At 41.5% G+C, this 20,063-nt stretch overlaps 1 protein-coding gene across 1 annotated transcript in view; it reads left to right on the top strand.

The window, feature by feature from the left end:
- Nucleotides 1-20,063, top strand: part of LOC126263646 (Down syndrome cell adhesion molecule-like protein Dscam2) — a 421,438-nt gene that overhangs the window by 390,152 nt on the left and 11,223 nt on the right. Inside the window, exons 32-33 of the mRNA XM_049960745.1 lie at nt 508-681; nt 8,958-9,078. Coding sequence (XP_049816702.1) covers nt 508-681; nt 8,958-9,078 — 295 coding nt within the window. The remainder of the gene's footprint in view (nt 1-507; nt 682-8,957; nt 9,079-20,063) is intronic.

Here is a 20,063-nt window from a genome sequence, read left to right as displayed (position 1 = left end):
GTGATGTATCTGACCCCAGGAATGTGTCAATAAAGTTTCCCCTTCCTGGGACAATGAATTCACGGTGTTCTTATTTCAATTTCCAGGAGTGTATTAGGAACAGTGACAAGAGAAAAAGTATCAAATCTGCTTGCAAACAATGTGTTCCACACAGTAAAATGATAAAGAGCCAGAGAGAAAATATTACTGGACCACAATATTATTGCACCTGGGAGTGAGGGCACTTCAGTTGGCTTATCTCGAGTTTTTATTGTGATATTTCTAGAGGATATGCTGAACCACTTGATAATATATACACACTTTCCTGAAGGCATTCACACTGTGATGAATTTTCCCTAGTCACCACTGCACTTGTTTACTGCAATGTCACTGCATGTTTCGAACAACGGCCTTGGAAGGCCTAGTCCAATACTACCATGGTCAGGTGATACAATTATTCTGAGCATCTCACTGTAACTAAACCTTTCACACTGCAAGTAATCTATATATGTAGTGTTCTTGTTTCAGGAGACTGCAGACAGCCATCAGTAACAGTGTCCAGCCTTCACAGACATAACAATGCAAATGAGCATGAAAGAAAATTTGAAGTATGTCACAACTCAGAGACTGACTCAAGTGGTAGCCCATCTGTACTTAGTAGTTACAGGACACCCATAAAGAAAACTGCTGCAAGAAGCTTAGGTTGGTATTATTAATTCATTATATGTATATCAAACATTACCTGTCTCTGTAGCTAAGGCTGCTGATGGATCCCTCTATGGTGGTGCTTGACAAGGTGGTAATCTGTTTAAATCAGATTGCAAAAAATATTTTTACCGTCAGCATTTGGCTAGCAAGCAGAGGAGAGGTAGCAAGCAGAAGAGAGGTGGTACCATAATTTCCGAGGCATCAGACTTTGTGCCAGTCTCCTGGATTAAATTCCAAACCTGTCTGCAGTTTCTCACGTGACACTGTCGATTGTGAATCTGTTGAATGGGGACATTATGCTCGGTGGCCCCTTGGAACTATTTGAGAGGTTTGGTCTAGGTGCTGACACTCAGTCTCACTCTATTTCTTCTCTCATTAACATATGAAACAAAGACGACATCATACTATAGAGATCTTCATTAGTCACTTACACTCATCAGATACATATATGACAGTTCTAACACACCAAAAGAAAAGGGACTATTTTGTGGGAAGAAAACTTTTCCAATTAGGAGGCTAAACTGTCTCCTTTGGATATGCTAGTGAAGATGTTGGGATTTCAGAGGTAGTATTAGGAAGAAAACTTTTCCAATTAGGAGGCTAAACTGTCTCCTTTGGATATGCTAGTGAAGATGTTGGGATTTCAGAGGTAGTATTAGGCAATGACTGACTACAACAGGGGAAAGGAATATAGCAGAAGATGAATGGGTGGCTTTGAAAAATGAAATAGTGGAGGCAGCAAAAGATTAAATAGGTAAAAAGACAAGGCCAGTTGAAATCCATGATAACATATGAAATACTGAATACAACTAGTGAAAGAAGGAAATTTAAAATGCGGAAAAGGAAGCAAGCAAAGTCAATACAGGGTGATTCTTTTTTTAAAAAAGAGAGAGAGAGAGAGAGAGAGAGAGAGAGAGAGAGAGAGAGAGAGAGATTTCAATTGTTTAATGTAGACATACTACAAAAGATAGGAAAACACTGTGCACATCAATGGATAGAGGAAGGTTTATGTTTATGTAGACACTATATCATACACTCAAGATGAGCAACATGCATTGCTTGATAAATGTTGAAATGGTAATCCATTTCATTCCACACATGAATCAAGAGGTCTCTGTTTATCGAGTCAACAGCTTCAATAATTCGATTTCTCAGCTCTTGAAGAGTAGCTGCCATAAGACTCTGTCTTTTCTGTACCCCCACAGAAAGAAAAAGGAAAAAAAAAATCACACGGTGTGAGATCCAGTGACCTGGGTGGCCAAAAGCAATGAACAATATCTTGTTGTCCACTTCTTTCAGTTCAACATTGTGTTAACACAATGCCACGCTTCAAGGTGAAAGTGAGGCAGGGTGCTGTCATGTACAAAAATGAAATCATTGTAATCTTCGTGAAGCTGAGGAAACAACTAATTTTGCAGTAGGTCCAGGTATGACATTCCTGTCACAGTTTTCTGTACAAAAAAGAAAGGTGCATAAACTTTGTGAACAGAAGTGGCACAAACACATTCAGTTTCAGTGGGTCTCTTTCATATTTGCTGATGATGCCAGAATTTTGTGATCCCAGATTCTTACAATATGGCGGCTTACTTTACCTGGTAAATGAAATGTAGATTCATCCAAAAAGATGAACCATTTGGCAAAAGTGATCTCTACCATATCTGGAGAACTGAAATAAAAAATTCATATCTTCTGTTATTGTGACTGGGACACAATTGCTGCAGTAACTGCAAGTTGTAAGGCTTCATATGGAAGCATTGTTTCAGAGCATCCAACATTGTTGTTTGAGGAAGCTGGAAGTTCCTTGCCGGCCCATCTTGTAGACTTCCTTGGGCTGCATGTGAATGCATCTCGGATATGCTTGATGTTTTCATCAGACATATGTGGCTGACCACTGCTCTTCCCTTCACATGTGCAACCAGTTTCCAAGACTTTTGAATGCCAGTCAAAAATCTGCTTGTGCAGAGATGCTTCTTGCTGAATCGATTGCGTAATGCACATTGCACCTGAAAAATAGATTGAGTTCGTGTGAATTCCAACACGCAAAGTGATTTCTCTTGTGATGCTACTACAGTCAAACAACAATGCAGATGTGTCAAAATTTTGAACTTCCTTCTGTCTAGTGACATGCACACTTTGTTTCTATTTTTTATAGTTTGTAATAAACAACTGAAATCTGTTCTTTCTTTTTGGCTCACCTGGTCAGCTGTCTAAAAGGTGAGACTGACAGAAAGAGGAAAATGATAAAGCAGGATGGCTGGACTAAAAAAGCAAGGCAGTAGATGTAAGCGTGACAATAGAAAAACTAGATGCCACCTATAGGGAAATTAAAGGGACACACACACACACACACACACACACACACACACACACACACACACACACACACACACACACATGGCCACAGTCAATGGCCGCTGAGACGACTGGCTTTGGTGGACAGAGGCAATGGTCGTGTGTGCGAGTTGCACCTGTGTGTGTGTGTGTGTGTGTGTGTGTGTGTGTGTGTGTGTGTGTGTGTGTGTGTGCACTGTCTAATTCAGATGAAGGCCTTCACGGCAGAAAGCTTACATATTTGACAGTCTTTTTCTTGTGCCTATCTACGAATAACATCTCCATTATATGGTGAGTAGCGATCTGTTCTTCTCATAATATTGATGTTATTCCATTGTCTGAACAGTTCATATAAGTAAAGAACAGAAGCTTTTGAAATGTGGGACTGCAGAATAATGCCCAAGATTCAGTAACTAATGATGACATACTAAGTCAAATTGGAGGGAAAAGCAATTTATGGCACAACCTGACTGAAAGAAGGGATAGGTTGGTAGGACACATTCTCAGGTACCAAGGAATTGTGAATTTGGTGATGGAAGGGTGTGTGTGCAGAAGGGGGAGAGGTTGCAAAAATTGTATAATATGTAATATGTATAATGTGGAAAGGATAGACTGCTACTCACCACATAGAGTCGTTGTTGACTTGCTGACAGGCACAATGAAAAAGAATACAAAAAATATTTAAGCTTTTGGACAAAGTCTTTCATCAGAAGTAGAGCTCTCATGCATTTACAAAACTCACACACACGTGGCCACTGTCTCTGGGCACCAAAGCCCAACTGTGACTACGTCTGATGTGACCAGCAATCTGTGCATCTGACATGAGCAGCAATCCACACATGGGAGCGGAGAGATAGCAGGGTATGGGTGAGGGAAGATGCTAGTGTTGCCTGTCACCATGGCTTGACTGCAGCAAAAAGATTCAAATAGATGTAGGTTGCAGTAGTTAGACAGATATGAAGAGGCTGGTCCACAATAAACTAGCATGGAAAGCTGTATCGAAGCAGTCTTCAGACTGCAGACCACAAAAACAACAACAACAACAGCAGCAACAACAACAGCAGTAACAACAACAACACAATGTGTATTAAATTACAATAGATGCATTCCTTACTCAATACAACTGTGGATGTATCTAAATGTCCGTAAATGACACAACACAACAGAGTCCCAAACTACAGCACCTAAACTAAGGGCACTATACAATATAAACATTACATGTGAAGCAACTGAAGGATTTATATACCTAAATATTACAATATAGTCATATAAATGTTTTGTTGGAACTACTTTTATACAGGTCGGTTTATACAGATAAGTTCATAAATCCCACTGTTGTCTTTTTCAATTTGCATGTACCCATGTGTCGTGTATTAACTGTTGTCATATTTGTTATTAATTAATCAACATAGAAGGCCCTATTAATATTGGAATTCTGGAAAAAGCTGGATATTTTGAAGGAGGTAGGATATGCTGGAATACTTTTATATTTTGTTGATGTCCATGACTTTGTTGCCTTCCTTGAGTGACTGTGTCTTTGCAAATTATCTGTAGATAGGTGTATGAGAGAACTCAATCTTGCAATGGAAAGTCCAGGATGGAATAACAACAATATGGAAAGGATAAATTGCTACTTGCCACATAGGGGAGGTGTCGAGTGGCAGACACGCACACTGAAAAAGAATATGAGAACTATTTAAGGTTTTTGACAGAGTTTTTTTATCAGAAGTATAACTCTCACACATTCACACAACTCACACTTACATGGCCACTGTCTCTGGGCACTAAAGCCCAACTGTGACTGTGTCTGATGTGACCATCATTCTGTGCATCTGACATGAGCAGCAATCCACACATGGGAAGGGAAGGGATAGCAGGGTATGGGTGATGTGAGGTGCTAGTGCTGCCTGTTGTAGTATACAGAGGCAGGCATGTTGGGGACAGGGTAGGGCTGCTAGGTGCAGCACTAGGAGACTGTGCTTGGGTGGTGGTGGTGGTGGTGGTGTGTGTGTGTGTGGGGGGGGGGGGGGGGGGGGAATGGGAAGTGGAAAGGATCTGTAGGTGCACTGGTAAGATAGATGGCATGTGTGTAGTGGAAAGGGGATAGGCTGTGAAGGATAGAGAGTAGTGAAGGTTGATGCCAGGGGAATTAAGGGAATGAAGAATATGTTGTAGGGAGAGTTCCAACTTGCATACTTAAGAAAAGCTGGTGTTGGTGGGAAGAATCCGGATGGCACAGGCTCAGAAGCAGTCATTAAGTCATTAGATTGAAGTATACCATGTTGTGCAGAACATTCAACAACTGGATGGTCCGCTGCCTATTGGCCATAGTTTGGCAGTGATCATTCCTGTGGACAGACTGCTTGTTAATGTTCATGGCCACATAGAATATGACATAGTTAACCTCAGCTAAGTTTGTGGATTACATGGCAGCTTTCACAGGGGGCCCTGCCTTTGATGGGGTAGGATATGTAGTGACCAGACTGGAGAAGATATTACTGGGAGAAAATATCGGATTGGTCTTTCATTTGGGTCTATTGCACGAACACGAGCCAGGAGGCAAGTGGTTGGGAACAAGGGTGCAGTAAGAACAGACAAGGATATTGCAAAGGTTGGTTGGGTGGCAAAATACCATTGTGGGAGGGGTGGGGAGGATATTTCTCATTTCTGGGCAGGTTGATAGATAAATAAAACACTGGCAGACAATGTGTTTGAGCTGCTCCAGTCCTGGGTGGTACTGAGCCATGAGAGAAGTGTTCCTCTGTGGCTGGGCTGTTGTTATGTGAAAAATGGTAGGTAACTGATGAGCAATGCATGGTTAATCTTTTTCTGGGCAAGGTTCCTACCCCCCCCCCCCCCCTCCCACCCACCCACCCACGCAGCACAGCCACCTGATGCTGCTTCTTGCAGCCTTATCTTGTCCCTACCATGTCCCTGCAAGTTCCCAAAGGTCACATCACTGTCTTCATCCACCTCTATCCTGTTACACCTCCCACACCATCAACACTTACATCATAATCTGCAGGCCACCTAATCTTGTGTGACTGAGGGCACTGCTGGTGTCACTAACTGTTCCACCTGTGATGGCATGTGGCTCTTGTAACGTCTGCCACTGGAGTTTAATGAGTATCTCTATAAAGATCTCATCTGAATAAACGATTCTTTGATGAAACACAGCACTCTTTGTTGGATCTTCTCTATCTCTTCTGTCATTCCTACCTGGTAAGGGTCCCAGAACGATGTGCAATATTCAAAAATCGACCAAACAAGTGTCTTATACGACACTTCTTTCTTGGATGAGTTACATTTCCATAAGAATCTTCCCATGACTCTCAGTCTGGCATCTACCTTTCCTAGTATTTGCTTCATGTAGTCAATCCACATTAGGTCACATTACACAGTTATATCCAGATATTTTACAGTAGACACTGTTTCCTGCAATTTGTCACCAATAGTGTAGTTCTGCAATAGTGGATTTCTTTTCCAATGTATTCACAATATGTTACATTTATTTACCTTCAGGGGCATCTGCCAGAGCCTGCACTATTCATCAATCTTCCACATGTCAGCCTGCAAATTAACACTGTCTTCTGGCATTGCTACTTTCTTACAGACAGCTGCATCACTTGCAAACAGACTGAAATAGCTTCCAGTGGTTTCTACTAGATGATTTATATACACTGCATACCGGTAATGGCCCTATCACAGTTCCTTGGGGTACTCCAGAAATTACATTTACGTCTGTTGATTTTGTTCCATTAAGTGTAACATGTTGAGTTCTATCTGCAAGCAAGTCTTGAATCTAATCATAAATCTGGTCCAATACTCAGTAAGCTCATTTTTTTCACTAAATGACAGTGTGGGATAATGACAAATACCTTCACGAAGTCAAGGAACATGGGACCAACCTGAGTGCTGTTGTCTATAGTGCTATAGATTACATGGAGGAGCAGAGCAAGCTGAGTTTTGTAAAATCTCTGTTTGCAGAATCCATGCTGGTTTTTACAGAGGAATTTTTTTTCTTCAAAAATGTCATAATTCTTGAGCATAAAACATGTTCCATAATTCTACAACAGACTGACATCAACAATATAGGGCTATAATTAAGTGCATTTGTTCTATGACCCTTCTTGAATATAGGAATGACCAGTGCCTTTTTCCACTCACCAGGTACCTTTCGCTGTTCCAGTAATCTATGATAAACTGCTGCTAGAAGGGGAGCAAATTCTTTTACATTATCTTTGTAGGATCTTATAGGTATCTCATCTAGTCCTGCATGATTCCTTTCCATTACTAAGTGACTGCAGTGGCTTTTCTATTCCACAACTGGTTTTTTCAACTTCTGCCATTTTGATGTTCATATGATCATTGAAAGGAGGGACTGTGTTCAGTTCAGAAGACCAAATTCAGTATTTCAACCTTCTCTCTGCAGTGCCAGTATGGTCACTGAGTGAATGAATGGAGGATTTCGAACTGCTTACTGATTTTATGCAAGAGCAAGACCTCTTAGGGTCTTTACTAAGATTGGTTGACAAAATTTTACTTTCAGAATCACTGTATGCCTGTCTCACTGCTCTCCCTAGGCTCATTTTTGTTTCATTCAGTTTCTGTTTGTCAGCTAGGTTTTCACTTCTTTTAAATCGGTGATGAAGCTCTCTTTGTTTACACAGCAGTTTTCTAGCACAGCTATTAAACCACAGTTGGTCTTCCCCATTACTTAAGACCTTACTCAGAACACACTGGTTTAAGGCATACTGAACGATGCTTTTGAAGTTTTTTTTTCTTTTTTTGCTCCACATCTTCATCCTTAACCCTGAATATATGATTTTGACTATTCAGATACTCTTTAATTTGTATCCTGTCACTCTTATTTTCCTACCATTCTTAACATTCCTCATCACACCCGTAGTTACAGTTGCTATCACAGCCTTGTGATCACTGATACAAACCTCTACATTAACTGATGTGGTAAGTTAAGGTCTGTATGTCGCAGGGGTCTGTATGTTGCTAGAAGTCCAAGGCCTCCCCACCACAAGCCTGTGATTCAATGCATCCTCTATGTGATATAATAATAGTCATAGTAATAAATTTGTGTAGCTAAATGGTCTGTGCGTAGCAGTCTATCCTTTCCATAGAATTCAATCTTGTTTAAGTTTTTATAATGGTCTGTAATTATTGCTGTAGGTGACAATCTGTTAAATGTTACATGCCTTTGTGAGTCACAGTGAAATGGCACAGTGAAATGGTATGTTGTGACTGATATCTTCGTTTGTCCATGGTACTGATACCATTCTTAAATAATGCCTGATTGTGTTAATGGATTATCTGTTACTTCTTTATAGAAGAATTTCATATATAGGGATGAAAAGCAAGGAAACTGCATTTTGTGCCATTAATATTTGTTTATTACTAATCAATTTTTGACTTGTCAGGCCATGATCACGTAATAATCTTTGTTACCAGATAATGGCCTAATAAGCCTAAATCCAAATAGTAATAAATATTTGTGGGACTAAATACAATTTGTCTGCTTTTCAGCCTTAAATATTTCCTGATTGTTACTGTTTCCTCCAATGGCTCTCCTCTCTAATTCTAGATGAAAGACTCACTGGTGTCACACATTAGCTGAATTGTGACAATCTGTCTGTTTTCTGTCACAGTTTCTGCTTCATAAGTAAAAATTAACTTAAGATTTATTTTATTGTAATTCTATTTGACTACAGTCGCATTTGACCAAAATACATTTCCTGAAATGCTACAGTACTGCATCTTTGGCATAAAACAAAGAGTATTCTCACTGTGTACCTATATTTGAACAACTGAAACATTTTAAATATGCATTTAAGCTGTGGATTGTGAACAACAGCCATATATCCTCAAGCAACTCATCTAAAGTGCATACAGCTACATGATTCACACAAGGAATAATTCTCTTTCAGAGATGTACCATGCTGACTCAAGTCCAGAATCTAATGAGATTTCACCCCTTCCAAGAAGGAGGCGAACACCTCATCAGCATCCACTGAGCAGTGTTGAAAGACCAACACAGGTGCATGCCAGGTAGTCAAGGTTTGTCTCTACAAGCTGGTCACATCTTGATTTTATCTGATGCTTGGTGCTACTAACTGTGCTGATATAGGCTTTCTTTCTTTCTTTCTATGCCATATTCAAGGTACATCAGTGTTTCATTAATCTTGGCAGAAAATCTTAATACATGCTGCAATGACAGAATTTTGTGTATGAGCATATCTCAGATTCCTTCAAGTACACAGAAAGAATAGAAATTCTGTTCAAAATTTCAAAGAAATAAATGGTATACATGCAGAAGAAAACAACATTACACTAACTTGCAGCATGAAGCACCTTATACACACATAAATGATGATGTCAAAAACCTCAGCATCTTTATATACCCTTTTCATACGATAGACTTCCATTTAGCTACCTGTCTCAGATTGTGGCTCATGTGATCCCTATTTTTCAAAGTTTTGTGTGGAATAAGCCAAAATTATAGTATTCATCATTGCCACACTTGTGTATAACATATCACACAATCACAAACAGTATTCTATAAATTGATTGTTCTCTCTCATGTCTCTAGCAGAGTACTTAAAAATGTGACAATTCCATGTATTGCATGCAAACTAAACAAATTAACTGATTTGCCTCATTACTGCTTGTGTAACACATATAAATTTAATTTTTCGAAGTTCACTTCCCTGGCAGTGAGAGTAGCTAAGAATAGCAGGAATCTTGTCAACTCATGTGCATCACTAATTGGATGATGAGACATTTGGTATATGAGTGGGCATCTCTAGTTGACTTTTTCAAGCAAACAATGGAAGATCCAGCATGAAATGTAACAATATTATGAGAAAAAAAGTTGCTACTCACCATATAGTGGAGATGCTGAGTGACAGATAGGCACAACAAAAAGATTTTCACACTTAAAGCTTTCAGCCAATGGCCTTTGTCAACAATAGCTACACATACACACAACTCACACACACGACTGTAGTCTCAGGCAACTGAAGCCACACTGCGAGCAGCAGCACCTGTGCATGATGGGAGTAGCCGACTGGATTGGGGAAAGGAGGAGGCTGGGTTGGGGAAGGGGGGGGGGAGGGATAGTATGGTGGGGATGGCGGACAGTGAAGTGCGGCAGGTTGGGCGGTGGCGTGCAGGGAAGAAATGTGGAGGGGGGGGGGGGGGGAGTAGTGGAAAAGGAGAGAAACAGAAATAAATAAATAAAATAAAAAAAGAAGACTGGATGTGGTGGTGGAATGACGGTTGTGTAGTGCTGGAATGGGAGCAGGGAAGGGGCTGGATGGGCGAGGACAGTGACTAAAGAAGATTGAGGCCAGGAGGGTTACAGGAATGTAGTATGCATTCAGGGAAAGTTCCCACCTACACAATACACTCGTCCATCCTTACACAACCCATGCTCCCAATTCCATACCTGATGGTCATAGCCCCGTAATAGACCTTAATAGACCTAGATGCAAGACCTGTCCCATACTTCCTCCCACCACCACCTACTCCAGTCCAGTCACCACCATCACCTATCCCATCGAAGGCAGGGCTACCTGTAAATCCAGTCATGTGGTCTACAAGCTAACCTGCAAACCGCTGTGCTGCATTGTGTGTAGGCATGACAACCAACAAGCTGTCTGTCCGCATGAATGGCTACTGACAAACTGTGACCAAGAAACAAGTGGCCCACCCTGTTGCTGAACACACTGCCAAACACGATATTCTTCATTTCAATGACTGCTTCACAGCCTGTGCCATATGGATCCTTCCCACCAACACCAGTTTTTCCAAATAATGCAGGTGGGAACTTTTCATGACTTACGCAGGTGGGAACTTTCTCTGCAGTACCTCCTATGTTCCCATAAAGTTCTGGCCTCAACCTTCGTTAGTTGCTGTCCTCACCCATCCAGCCTTTTTAATTTCATTTATTTATTGATTTCTACTTCTCTCCTTTTCAGCCCCCCCCCCCCCCCCCCCCCATCCCCAGCCCGCTGCCCAACCTGCAGCACTACACTGTCCGCCATCCCCACCATACTATCCCTCCCCCTATCCGCCCCAGCCTCCTCCTTTCACCACCCAGTCACCACTCCCATCATGCACTGGTGCTGCTGCTTGCAGTGTGATTTCAGTTGCCTGAGACTACAGTCGTGTGTGTGAGTTGCGCGTGCATGAGGGTGTGTGTGTGTACGTGTACCTATTGTTGACATAGGCCATTGGCCGAAAGCTTCAAGTGTGAAAATATTTTTGTTGTGCCTATCTGTGTCTCAGCATCTATGGTATATGGTGAGTAGCAACTTTTCTTCTCCAAGCTGGAAATAGTATTTAGTATGATATTCAAACCAGTGATGGATTACCTTTTCAAATGATAGTGAATGATGCCATCAAGGCCAGCTGCCATGTATTTCAATTTGTGAACTAAATTCTTTGTCTAATTCAAAGAAAATGACTCACAGCCTTTTTCATGGTTTGTGGATCTAAAGTTTCAAATTGACAATGGTACTATTAGTTTCATCAGCTTAGTAGCCCATGATATCCTTATTTAGTTCACACCCAGCATCCCATATGCAGCTCATAGTGTCCTCTCCATTAAAGAATTTGTTAATGAAATTGGTTCTCCTGTTTAGGCAACACCATGGTTCATGCCCCACATTAAACCATAGGTACCCCTATAACTAGCTGTGTACAACCTAACTTCTTGGTTGGTGGCAGCTTTACTTTTTAATTTATTTAGCCAACACCTAGTAAAACCTGATTCTGAAAAAGAATTGAATATCCATGCATAGAACAGTTTCAAACTTCTGATTACTTTATAAATGACTTATATATTTGACATTAAGCATGTAAGTGAGTAAAAGTTTAGAAAAGGTTTCAAATTTTTCTTAAAAGTTTGTTGTGAGATGCTAAGTGCTCTCATTGTCAAACACTGGATGAATATAGTCTGTGTAATTTATGATCTTCTGTAAGCAAAAGCTGGTTTTTCACACCCCTAAATGTTTATGATGTCATATCTCCTGAACTGTGTGTTGCATATTGGTATAAGTTTCCAAGTACATTCGGTGGTGTCTGTACTGTCTGCAAAATGTGTTCCAAAAAGAGTAGTAGTGACAAAGTAATAAATTAAAATGTCATGCCTGATGTGACAGTTTTACCACAAGAACAGCAAAAATGTAATTAGCAATACTCTTTTTTTTCCTTTAATCATTCTGGGTGGGTGTCAGCAAGAGAAAGTTTTGTAACGGTTTGAAATTTTGTGTAAAGTCTGTTGCAATTCACTAAGTGCTTTCATCTCAAATACTGAATGAATATAGTCCAGGTATTTCCACACAGTGAGTTATACTGCCTCAAGATATATAGATAGTTTATAACTGTAACACTTGTCATACTGTCTTAAACCTTTGACATAAGATTATGCCTCTTAATAAGCAGGTTGTGACAGCATTCGAAATTTTTAATTGTGGTCAGTAATTATACGAAATATTGAAAACAAAAATTTTGTTGCCCCTGAAAGCGATTAGATAGGCAACATTCAGCTAGGGCTTTGTGCTGTGAACCATAAACAGATTCAGCCATTTACTAACAGATATTCTGAGTATTTCAAAATTGACGAGATTTTTCTTTTTTCTCTTTCACTGTTCTTATGCTTGCCACCACCTTGTAGTACTTAAATTCAAAATTTTGTTTTCCGCCTGCTCATCCACTATTCTGTAGGAGTTCTCAAACTACAAATTATAGTGGGCACCAGTTATTCTGACAAAGTTGCAAGAGGTGCCATCTATAACAATGAAATGGAATTGTGTACTGTTGTCTCACCTTCTGCATTAACCATCCATTTGAGTTAACGAATTCAGCTGGACATGAGCATTCCACTTGTGTTTGCAGTTCACCTCCAACAACACAATTTCCTCCATTTCAGCTGTAAACTAATTACCTTTATGTTTACCTGAAGCACATAGAAAGGTGCATTTGTGAACATGCCTGGGTGGGTTCTTTTCTCATAAAAACACTGGCCACACACAATATTAAAAATGTGCTCACAATATAAGCAGTTGTGTAAATATGTTTTCAGCAAAGGAGCATAATAGAGGTTGAGTGTGCCTGCCGACCTTGCTATGCTGGCATGGGACGCACACGCGGGTCCAGACGAAGCATCCAGTAACCAGCCTTGTTGTGGCCTGCGTTTCAGGATGGGCCAAGTTGGGCAAAGAATTAAAAACCCCTGCACTGAAGAGTGGAGGGTACCAAGGGGCGAGGAGTGCCCTTAGAGAAGTTGTAAAGGACTGGGGTCATCAACTCGTGCAGGACATGAGGTTGGACAGTGGGTGATGACTCATTGTCCAAAACTAGTCGCTGTATATCAATGTCTTCAGTCTGAAGGCAGCCGAACTCATCCAAATTCAATGGTGTGGTTAGCATCTGAGTAGATCATGAAAGGTTGCCCCTCGAGGTCACTATGAAAGTGTTTAATCACCTCGTACATCACAAGAAGCTCACAGTCAAAAGCCGATCACTTACACTGGCTCTTAGTCAGTTTCTTGGAAGAGAATTGGAGTGGTTGGGTGGAGTCACCGGTTGTGCTGTTTGGAGACAGCACCCACAGCTGAGTCACTAGCATCAGTCATGATCGAAACACGAGCCTCAGGGTCATGGTGGGCGAGTGTGACGTCTTTGGCGAGGGCAGTTTTAAGATAACCAAATTCATCGACCGTAGGTTTGGTCCAGTCCAACTTCCATCTCCTCGTGGTGTTTTTGCTGTGAGGACATTGGTGAGGGCCAATTGAACAGAGGCAGCCTGAGGGATATCAGCGATAAAAGTTTGCCATATCCAGAAAATGGAGTTGAGCATAATCTTTAGGAAGAGGGAGATCAACTATGGTTTTGATATGAGACTCCATGGGTCAGAGGCCATCACCATAGACAGTATTGCCTAGGAACGTAACTGATGTGGAGCAGAGTTGAGATTTATCATCATTGATCACCATGCCGTTGGCAGCGAGGGCCGAATGGACTGCATCAAGGTGGACTTGATAATGCTCCTCAACAGAGGAGGAAAAGATCAGTATGTCATCTAAGAGTAAGCGAAAGCAAACGGCAGAGGTAGCAAAATGGAATCAATCAACCGCTGCCATGACTGCACACCATTTTTCAACTCATAAGGCATGTAACAGTATTCAAATAAGCTGAATGGTGTGATGATGGCCGTCTTCGGAATATCCGACAGATGCATAGGGATTTGATGGTATGCCTTCGAACAATCTAAAACAGAGAAGAACTTAGAACCATGTAATAATTGCATGAAATCCTGGATATGAGGAATGGGATCATTATTGATAATTGTGCGAGCATCAAGGGACCTCTAGTTCCTGCACATGTGTAAGGAGCTGTTCTTTTAAGCAAAAAGTTGGATGGGTGAAGACTAGTTGCTATTGGAGGGGCGGAGCAAACCTGAAGCCGACAAATCCTGAACGATTTCTTTTGGGCGCAGAAGTTTGGAAACATTAAGGCACCTAGCCTTATAACATACAGGTCTGTGGCGCGAATCCTATGACAAGTGCCATTACTGATAGCTGATATCTGCAAAGTGAGACCAGGGAGGGGGGGCAAGAGGGGTCCAGATGCAATGGCGGTTCATTAACTTTGCAGGGTCGGGGCAGAGTGGCTAGGGTGCCAGCTGTAGTCAATGAAGGAAGGCATGGCGCAGAAGCCACACGATGCAAGGAATCCTGAGTAGCGTGAACAGTTGTGTCTTGGAGATTCATCTGTGGCGATGTGGAAATGGCAGCAGTTGGTGGAATGCTTGACACAGGAGCAATGTGGTGAGCAGACGCAGTAGATGAATGTGTTGGTTCACCTTGCTGTGGTTCTGCAGATAGGCAACGTACTGTGCGCCGTATGTGTAACATTTCAGCAGAGACAGAGGCAATGCGGGTGAATAACGCATCGTTCTTGGTGTAGAGTACATCGATTTGTGTGTGCACCTCTGACAAATCAGAGAGCCATGTAGTAATATGCTCGAGCAGACATGAACATGTGGAAAGTGTAGCCAGGGAGGTGGAGAGCGCAGTTGTGCTGAACTTGTTCAGGTATGGAACAGACACATGGCAGAGTGTGGCAGCCTGCAAGCCAGGTGAAAGTTTGTAGTGGTGTAGAAAGTCCAACCCAATCACAGGTTCATCCACGTTGGCTATATGGAAAGTCCAGGGGAAGATGTGGACTGGTGATAGGTGAAGTGACATCTCAATGGAGCCAAGGACCATGATAGGAGAGTGATTTGAGCGATCAAAGCGAGGTTAGCAGGTGAAAGCATGCTGCCTGCATGCTTGGCTGGAATAATGCTGACAATGGTGTGGCATCAGATGGTAGGTGCCGTGAAGGAGCATGGTGAGACGTGGCACCTGAACATGCCCACCGAAATTATTTGGGTAAGTGCAAGGCATGTGACAGTTGCATGTGGTGTCCCCATAAGTAGGATTGCAGCAGCATAGCGGGTAAGCTTGGAGACGAGGTGGTGTGGAGTGGGAGGGGGCCGCAGTTAGCTGTGTCGTCGGAGGTGGCCGCTCGGGCTGTTGCTCGAGTGAGGTTGGATACTGTCGGGAGGCCACAGCAGTATCTCCTGTAGGTGGCAGCTCCTGACAGGCAGCTGAGGAAAGCGCACTGGCCTCTGCCGGCAGAGTGCGGAACCGAACGTGCAGGAATGCCAACTGAGGGTGATGGAGATGTCCGTGACAGGCGGTGTTGGTGACGAATGATAGTATAAGCTCGATCAGCTTCAAGAGGGTCAGCGACATGAGATAGTAGGTGAAGTTGTATGTCCGAAGGTAATGCTTGAGCATCAATTAATGGACGAAGGCGCTGCCAAAGCTGCGAAGGTATGCGGTCGTCAAGGTGCTCATCTTGAATAATGTGGTGGATACCCTCTGCTGATGGGCACCAAAGGCACTCGATGGGCAGTGCTTTCGTCGTTGAATACTTGGGCAAGGGGGATGGTGAGAGGGGCAGATTGCTGATGAGGTCAGGAAGAGCACGGAGGTGACTCACCAGGCAGACAAAATGGGCAACATTGTCCGAAATACTGTGGATATCCAGTAGGTGATCCAGTAATGTGAACCAAGTCTTAGGGTTATCTTCTTGCAGAGCAGGCAGCTTGGGATACCTGCCAGGTAACACATGTTGATGCAGCACTGGCAGGCAAAGATCCATGCGTGCAGAGCAGGAAGCCCCCGACACCAGGGGTGCAGTAGCGGTGGACGGTGTGGCGCCCGAGGTCTGCATGTGAGGGGGGGGGGGGGGGGGGGCATGTAGCACATGGTGTGGAGTGAGCAGGTGGAAAGGTCAGCACAGTGTGTCCCAACTGCAGGTCTGACAATGAACACGGCGCAGGTGTAATGGCTGGCGCCGTTGCAACAGTGGGCGGAAGGTGGTCGCGGTGCAGCCACAGGGGGGAGGGGGGGGGCTTGACCTCATAACCAGCACCAGCGCCATTATGAAAGCAGGCGGAAGGTGATCATGGTGTAACCATGGAGCGACAGTTGCAGAAACCAGTGCGGTCGAGGTGACCAGCATTGTCAAGACGGAATGTGGGGGGGAGGGGAGTGTTGCGACACTAGGTATATAAGAATGTGCAACCCCATGCATTGGAATGTTCGCATCACAGTTCTGAAGCTTTGTAGGCACATCAAAACAAATGGAAGGAGACTGCATAGCTGAGGGGTAAACTACAATGTTCTTAACTAGGTTATTTTCCACAGTGTCACTAGGCGGCATGCACTGTCCATGTAGTGGCCTTTGCTGTGTAGTTGCACTTGGTGGTGGACATGTTGAGCCAGTTAAGGTTAAGTGTCTACACATTAGGTACACCTGACCAGCACAGTTAATAGAATGCGTAGCCCTAGCACCAAAAGACACTGGTAGATCCATTGTTCCAAAGACAATGTGGGGTGGCACACAAAGTCTGTTAATGATGAAGTTAAGCACAAGATAACTCAACTCACGAACATACAACGATGATGTCTGTGTAACCACTGTGGTTATCACATATCACAGGTCGGTAATAACACACTTTAGATATTGTAAATGCATTTATTAGACATTGAAGCAAGTGAGAACAAACATGGCAGTACAAAAGTTGTGCGCCAAGAGAGCACAGAACAAAGGTAGTCCAGAGATGACAGAGACAAAGATAGGGCATTCTACTCCAGAGGCGCTACAAATCTTTTGTATGTCCCTGTCTGTGGCTTAATTCCTCTCCTATTTGGTGGGTAATGATGCTTCCTCACATAAATATTAGATACCAATCAACATTTCTCATAAATGATGCACTGTAGTGTATACATGCCATATAGTTTCCAAAGTGGTTTCCTAGTAACAAAACAGTATTTTTTTAAACCTTCCTAAAACAAGTAGAAATATAATGAGAAATATATGGAGTTTAGTATGAGCACAGCACCCTTTTAAATACTTCAGCCCTATCAATATTTTCTTAAAATTTCTTTTAAATATATTGTTAGCCTTTCATTAAATAGTTTTATTTTGTTTTCTACTTATTTCTCAACTGAGTGTGCCACCAAGTTAATTACTGTGATTTAACTTTACATTGGGTTGCCTGCCTATATGTTAATGAATATGCATATGAATGATTAATTCTAGCTTGTAACATGACTACATCTTTCAGAGAACTTGAGAGTATCGTGAACTACTTGAATTGGCAAATGTTGAACAATAGACCAAGTGCTTTAATGGCTGGGAGCATTCCTAGATAATTCTTTGTCAGACTTCAGTAAGAAATTATTGAGTCTTCAGTTCTGTCCAGAAAATAACACACTAAATTATCAAGCTTAGTCACGAAAATTTTACAGTGTAAAACTCAGTACTGTAGTGTCTGCCCTGATAGCTGAATGGTAAGGGTGACGGACTGACGTCCTAAGGGGCCCGGGTTCGATTCCCGGATTGGGTCGGGGATTCTCTCCACTCAGGGACTGGGTGTTGTGTTGTCTTCATCATTATTTCATCCCCATCCGGCGTGCAGGTCACCCAATGTGGCGTTGAATGTAATAAGACCTGCACCAAGGCAGCCGGACCTGCCCAGTAAGGGGCTTTCTGGACAATGATGCCAAACGCTCATTTTCAGTAATGTAGCAATTACAAGCACTCAGTTTTCCAGGATTAACTCACAAACACACACTTTTATTTATTGATCTACATATAATACAAATAGGTGTTAGCCGGCATAACCATTTTTTTTTTTTTTTTTGTAAATTATGCTGTTTGTCTATTATCTATTTGATTTACATGAGTAGGGAGCTAATTAATAACTATCTACATTCGATATTTTATTCCTTATAGTGTAGCTTGATGGCTCAGTAGATAAGTGTAGGTATGTGAATTTGTCATGCTAGATAGTTTTGAGAAAACTAGCCAAATTCTCAACAATCTCATGATTCATGATATCAAGAAAAATGGACTGTACTGTCCTCTCTCTATCAGGTATATGAAGCATACCATTAGTGGAAGAACTATTTCCTAAGAGTGCAGCTGCCGGGGTGAGTCTTAAACTCTTTACTTAAGCTTCGTATCACCTGGCTGCAGCTGTCATAACTTCAAATATGGTTGTTACATGAACAAAATAAACACTCAAAAGGCCACACTCTTGCTATTTATATGAGAAAATGACAAAGAACTGAACAAAGTTTTGATGGTATTCATAAATGCATTTTATTGTTTTTCAATGAATAAAGTCATATTTGCTCTTCCACTGAATTAGTCTGTGACATACCTTTGCTCTAAACTTTGTACAAGATTATTCAGCCCTTAATGAAAACAATATATTTTTTTCTGTATCAGAGAGGATATTTAGTTGACTGATTTGATTTATATTTTGGACTTTACATGTAGCATGTCCAGAGATGCAGTTGAGGCATGTACAGTAATTCCAACCATAAAGTTTGAAGGTAAGGTGATGTGCTGATATACTGAAGCCAAAATTTCACAAATACAAAGAAGAAAGAAAAACTAGATTTGCATTGGAGACACCAGAAAATATAGTACCTTCTATGACACACTATAAGGTGGTTTTACGAGTAAAGATTTGGATTCAACAGTTTTATCTTGCAACAGCACAGTGGCACTGAGGATACTGCCAGAAATTCTATGATGCATTTCCTGCACAATACTCAAGAACAGGTAACATTCCAGTCCGTTTACTTATGTTCATAATTTGTGCAATATCTTAGAGTGCTGCACTAAAAACAATCATATTGCAAATAAAAGTGATATAATGAAATCAGTTCCAGAAGTCTATGGCAAAATATTGACAGTGGAAACATCAAAACTGATAGAATCAATTGATAAATATTTCCAGGCAGTATTTCCTCAGGAGAAAGAAGGCATCTGTTCCCAATGACACTTAGAATGGCACAACATATGATGTGCATTATTTTTGTAAATTTTGGATTTTCAACCTTCTCTGTATGTTCATACTGTTGCAGTGACCAATTCTTGCCCATCAATAAATGTCAATTTGCTCTACTGTTAGAACACTTGTTTTAAGTGTCCAGGTACATCCAGCCATTACAGAAACTATTCAAAAGAAAGAGCAGTTCTAAAACTAACAGCTGCTTATAGCATTATTTTGTTTGATAGAAGGTTTCATTTTCATATGTAAAATTAATATTAAAGCAACTATACTCTGTGGTGCAAGTTCTTGTTAAAACGGTTTGTCTCCTAAACAAATTCTAAAGTCAAAATATGCAGGTGAACAAATGCATTTAACATTTCATGTATGTGAAGATAGAGCAGAGGTAAGTAATGAAGTAACTACCTGAGGCTACTAAAAAGAAAACCAACATAATACATGGTTACTATATTTATCTTGGTACAATCAAAATACGTATAAAAAAAACCTCTCACCTGCAGAAAGTGAGTAACACAGAAAAGTTATTAATCATACCTACACTAGAAACTTACTAAGAGGTGCTACTAGTTGACAACTGATGACCTCGAAATATCTGAGTCTTTTT

This window comes from Schistocerca nitens, chromosome 1 (genome assembly GCF_023898315.1).
Source record: "Schistocerca nitens isolate TAMUIC-IGC-003100 chromosome 1, iqSchNite1.1, whole genome shotgun sequence".
NCBI lineage: Eukaryota > Metazoa > Arthropoda > Insecta > Orthoptera > Acrididae > Schistocerca > Schistocerca nitens.
Note: the sequence above shows the minus strand (reverse complement) of the source record. Positions and strands in the feature narration are given on the sequence as shown.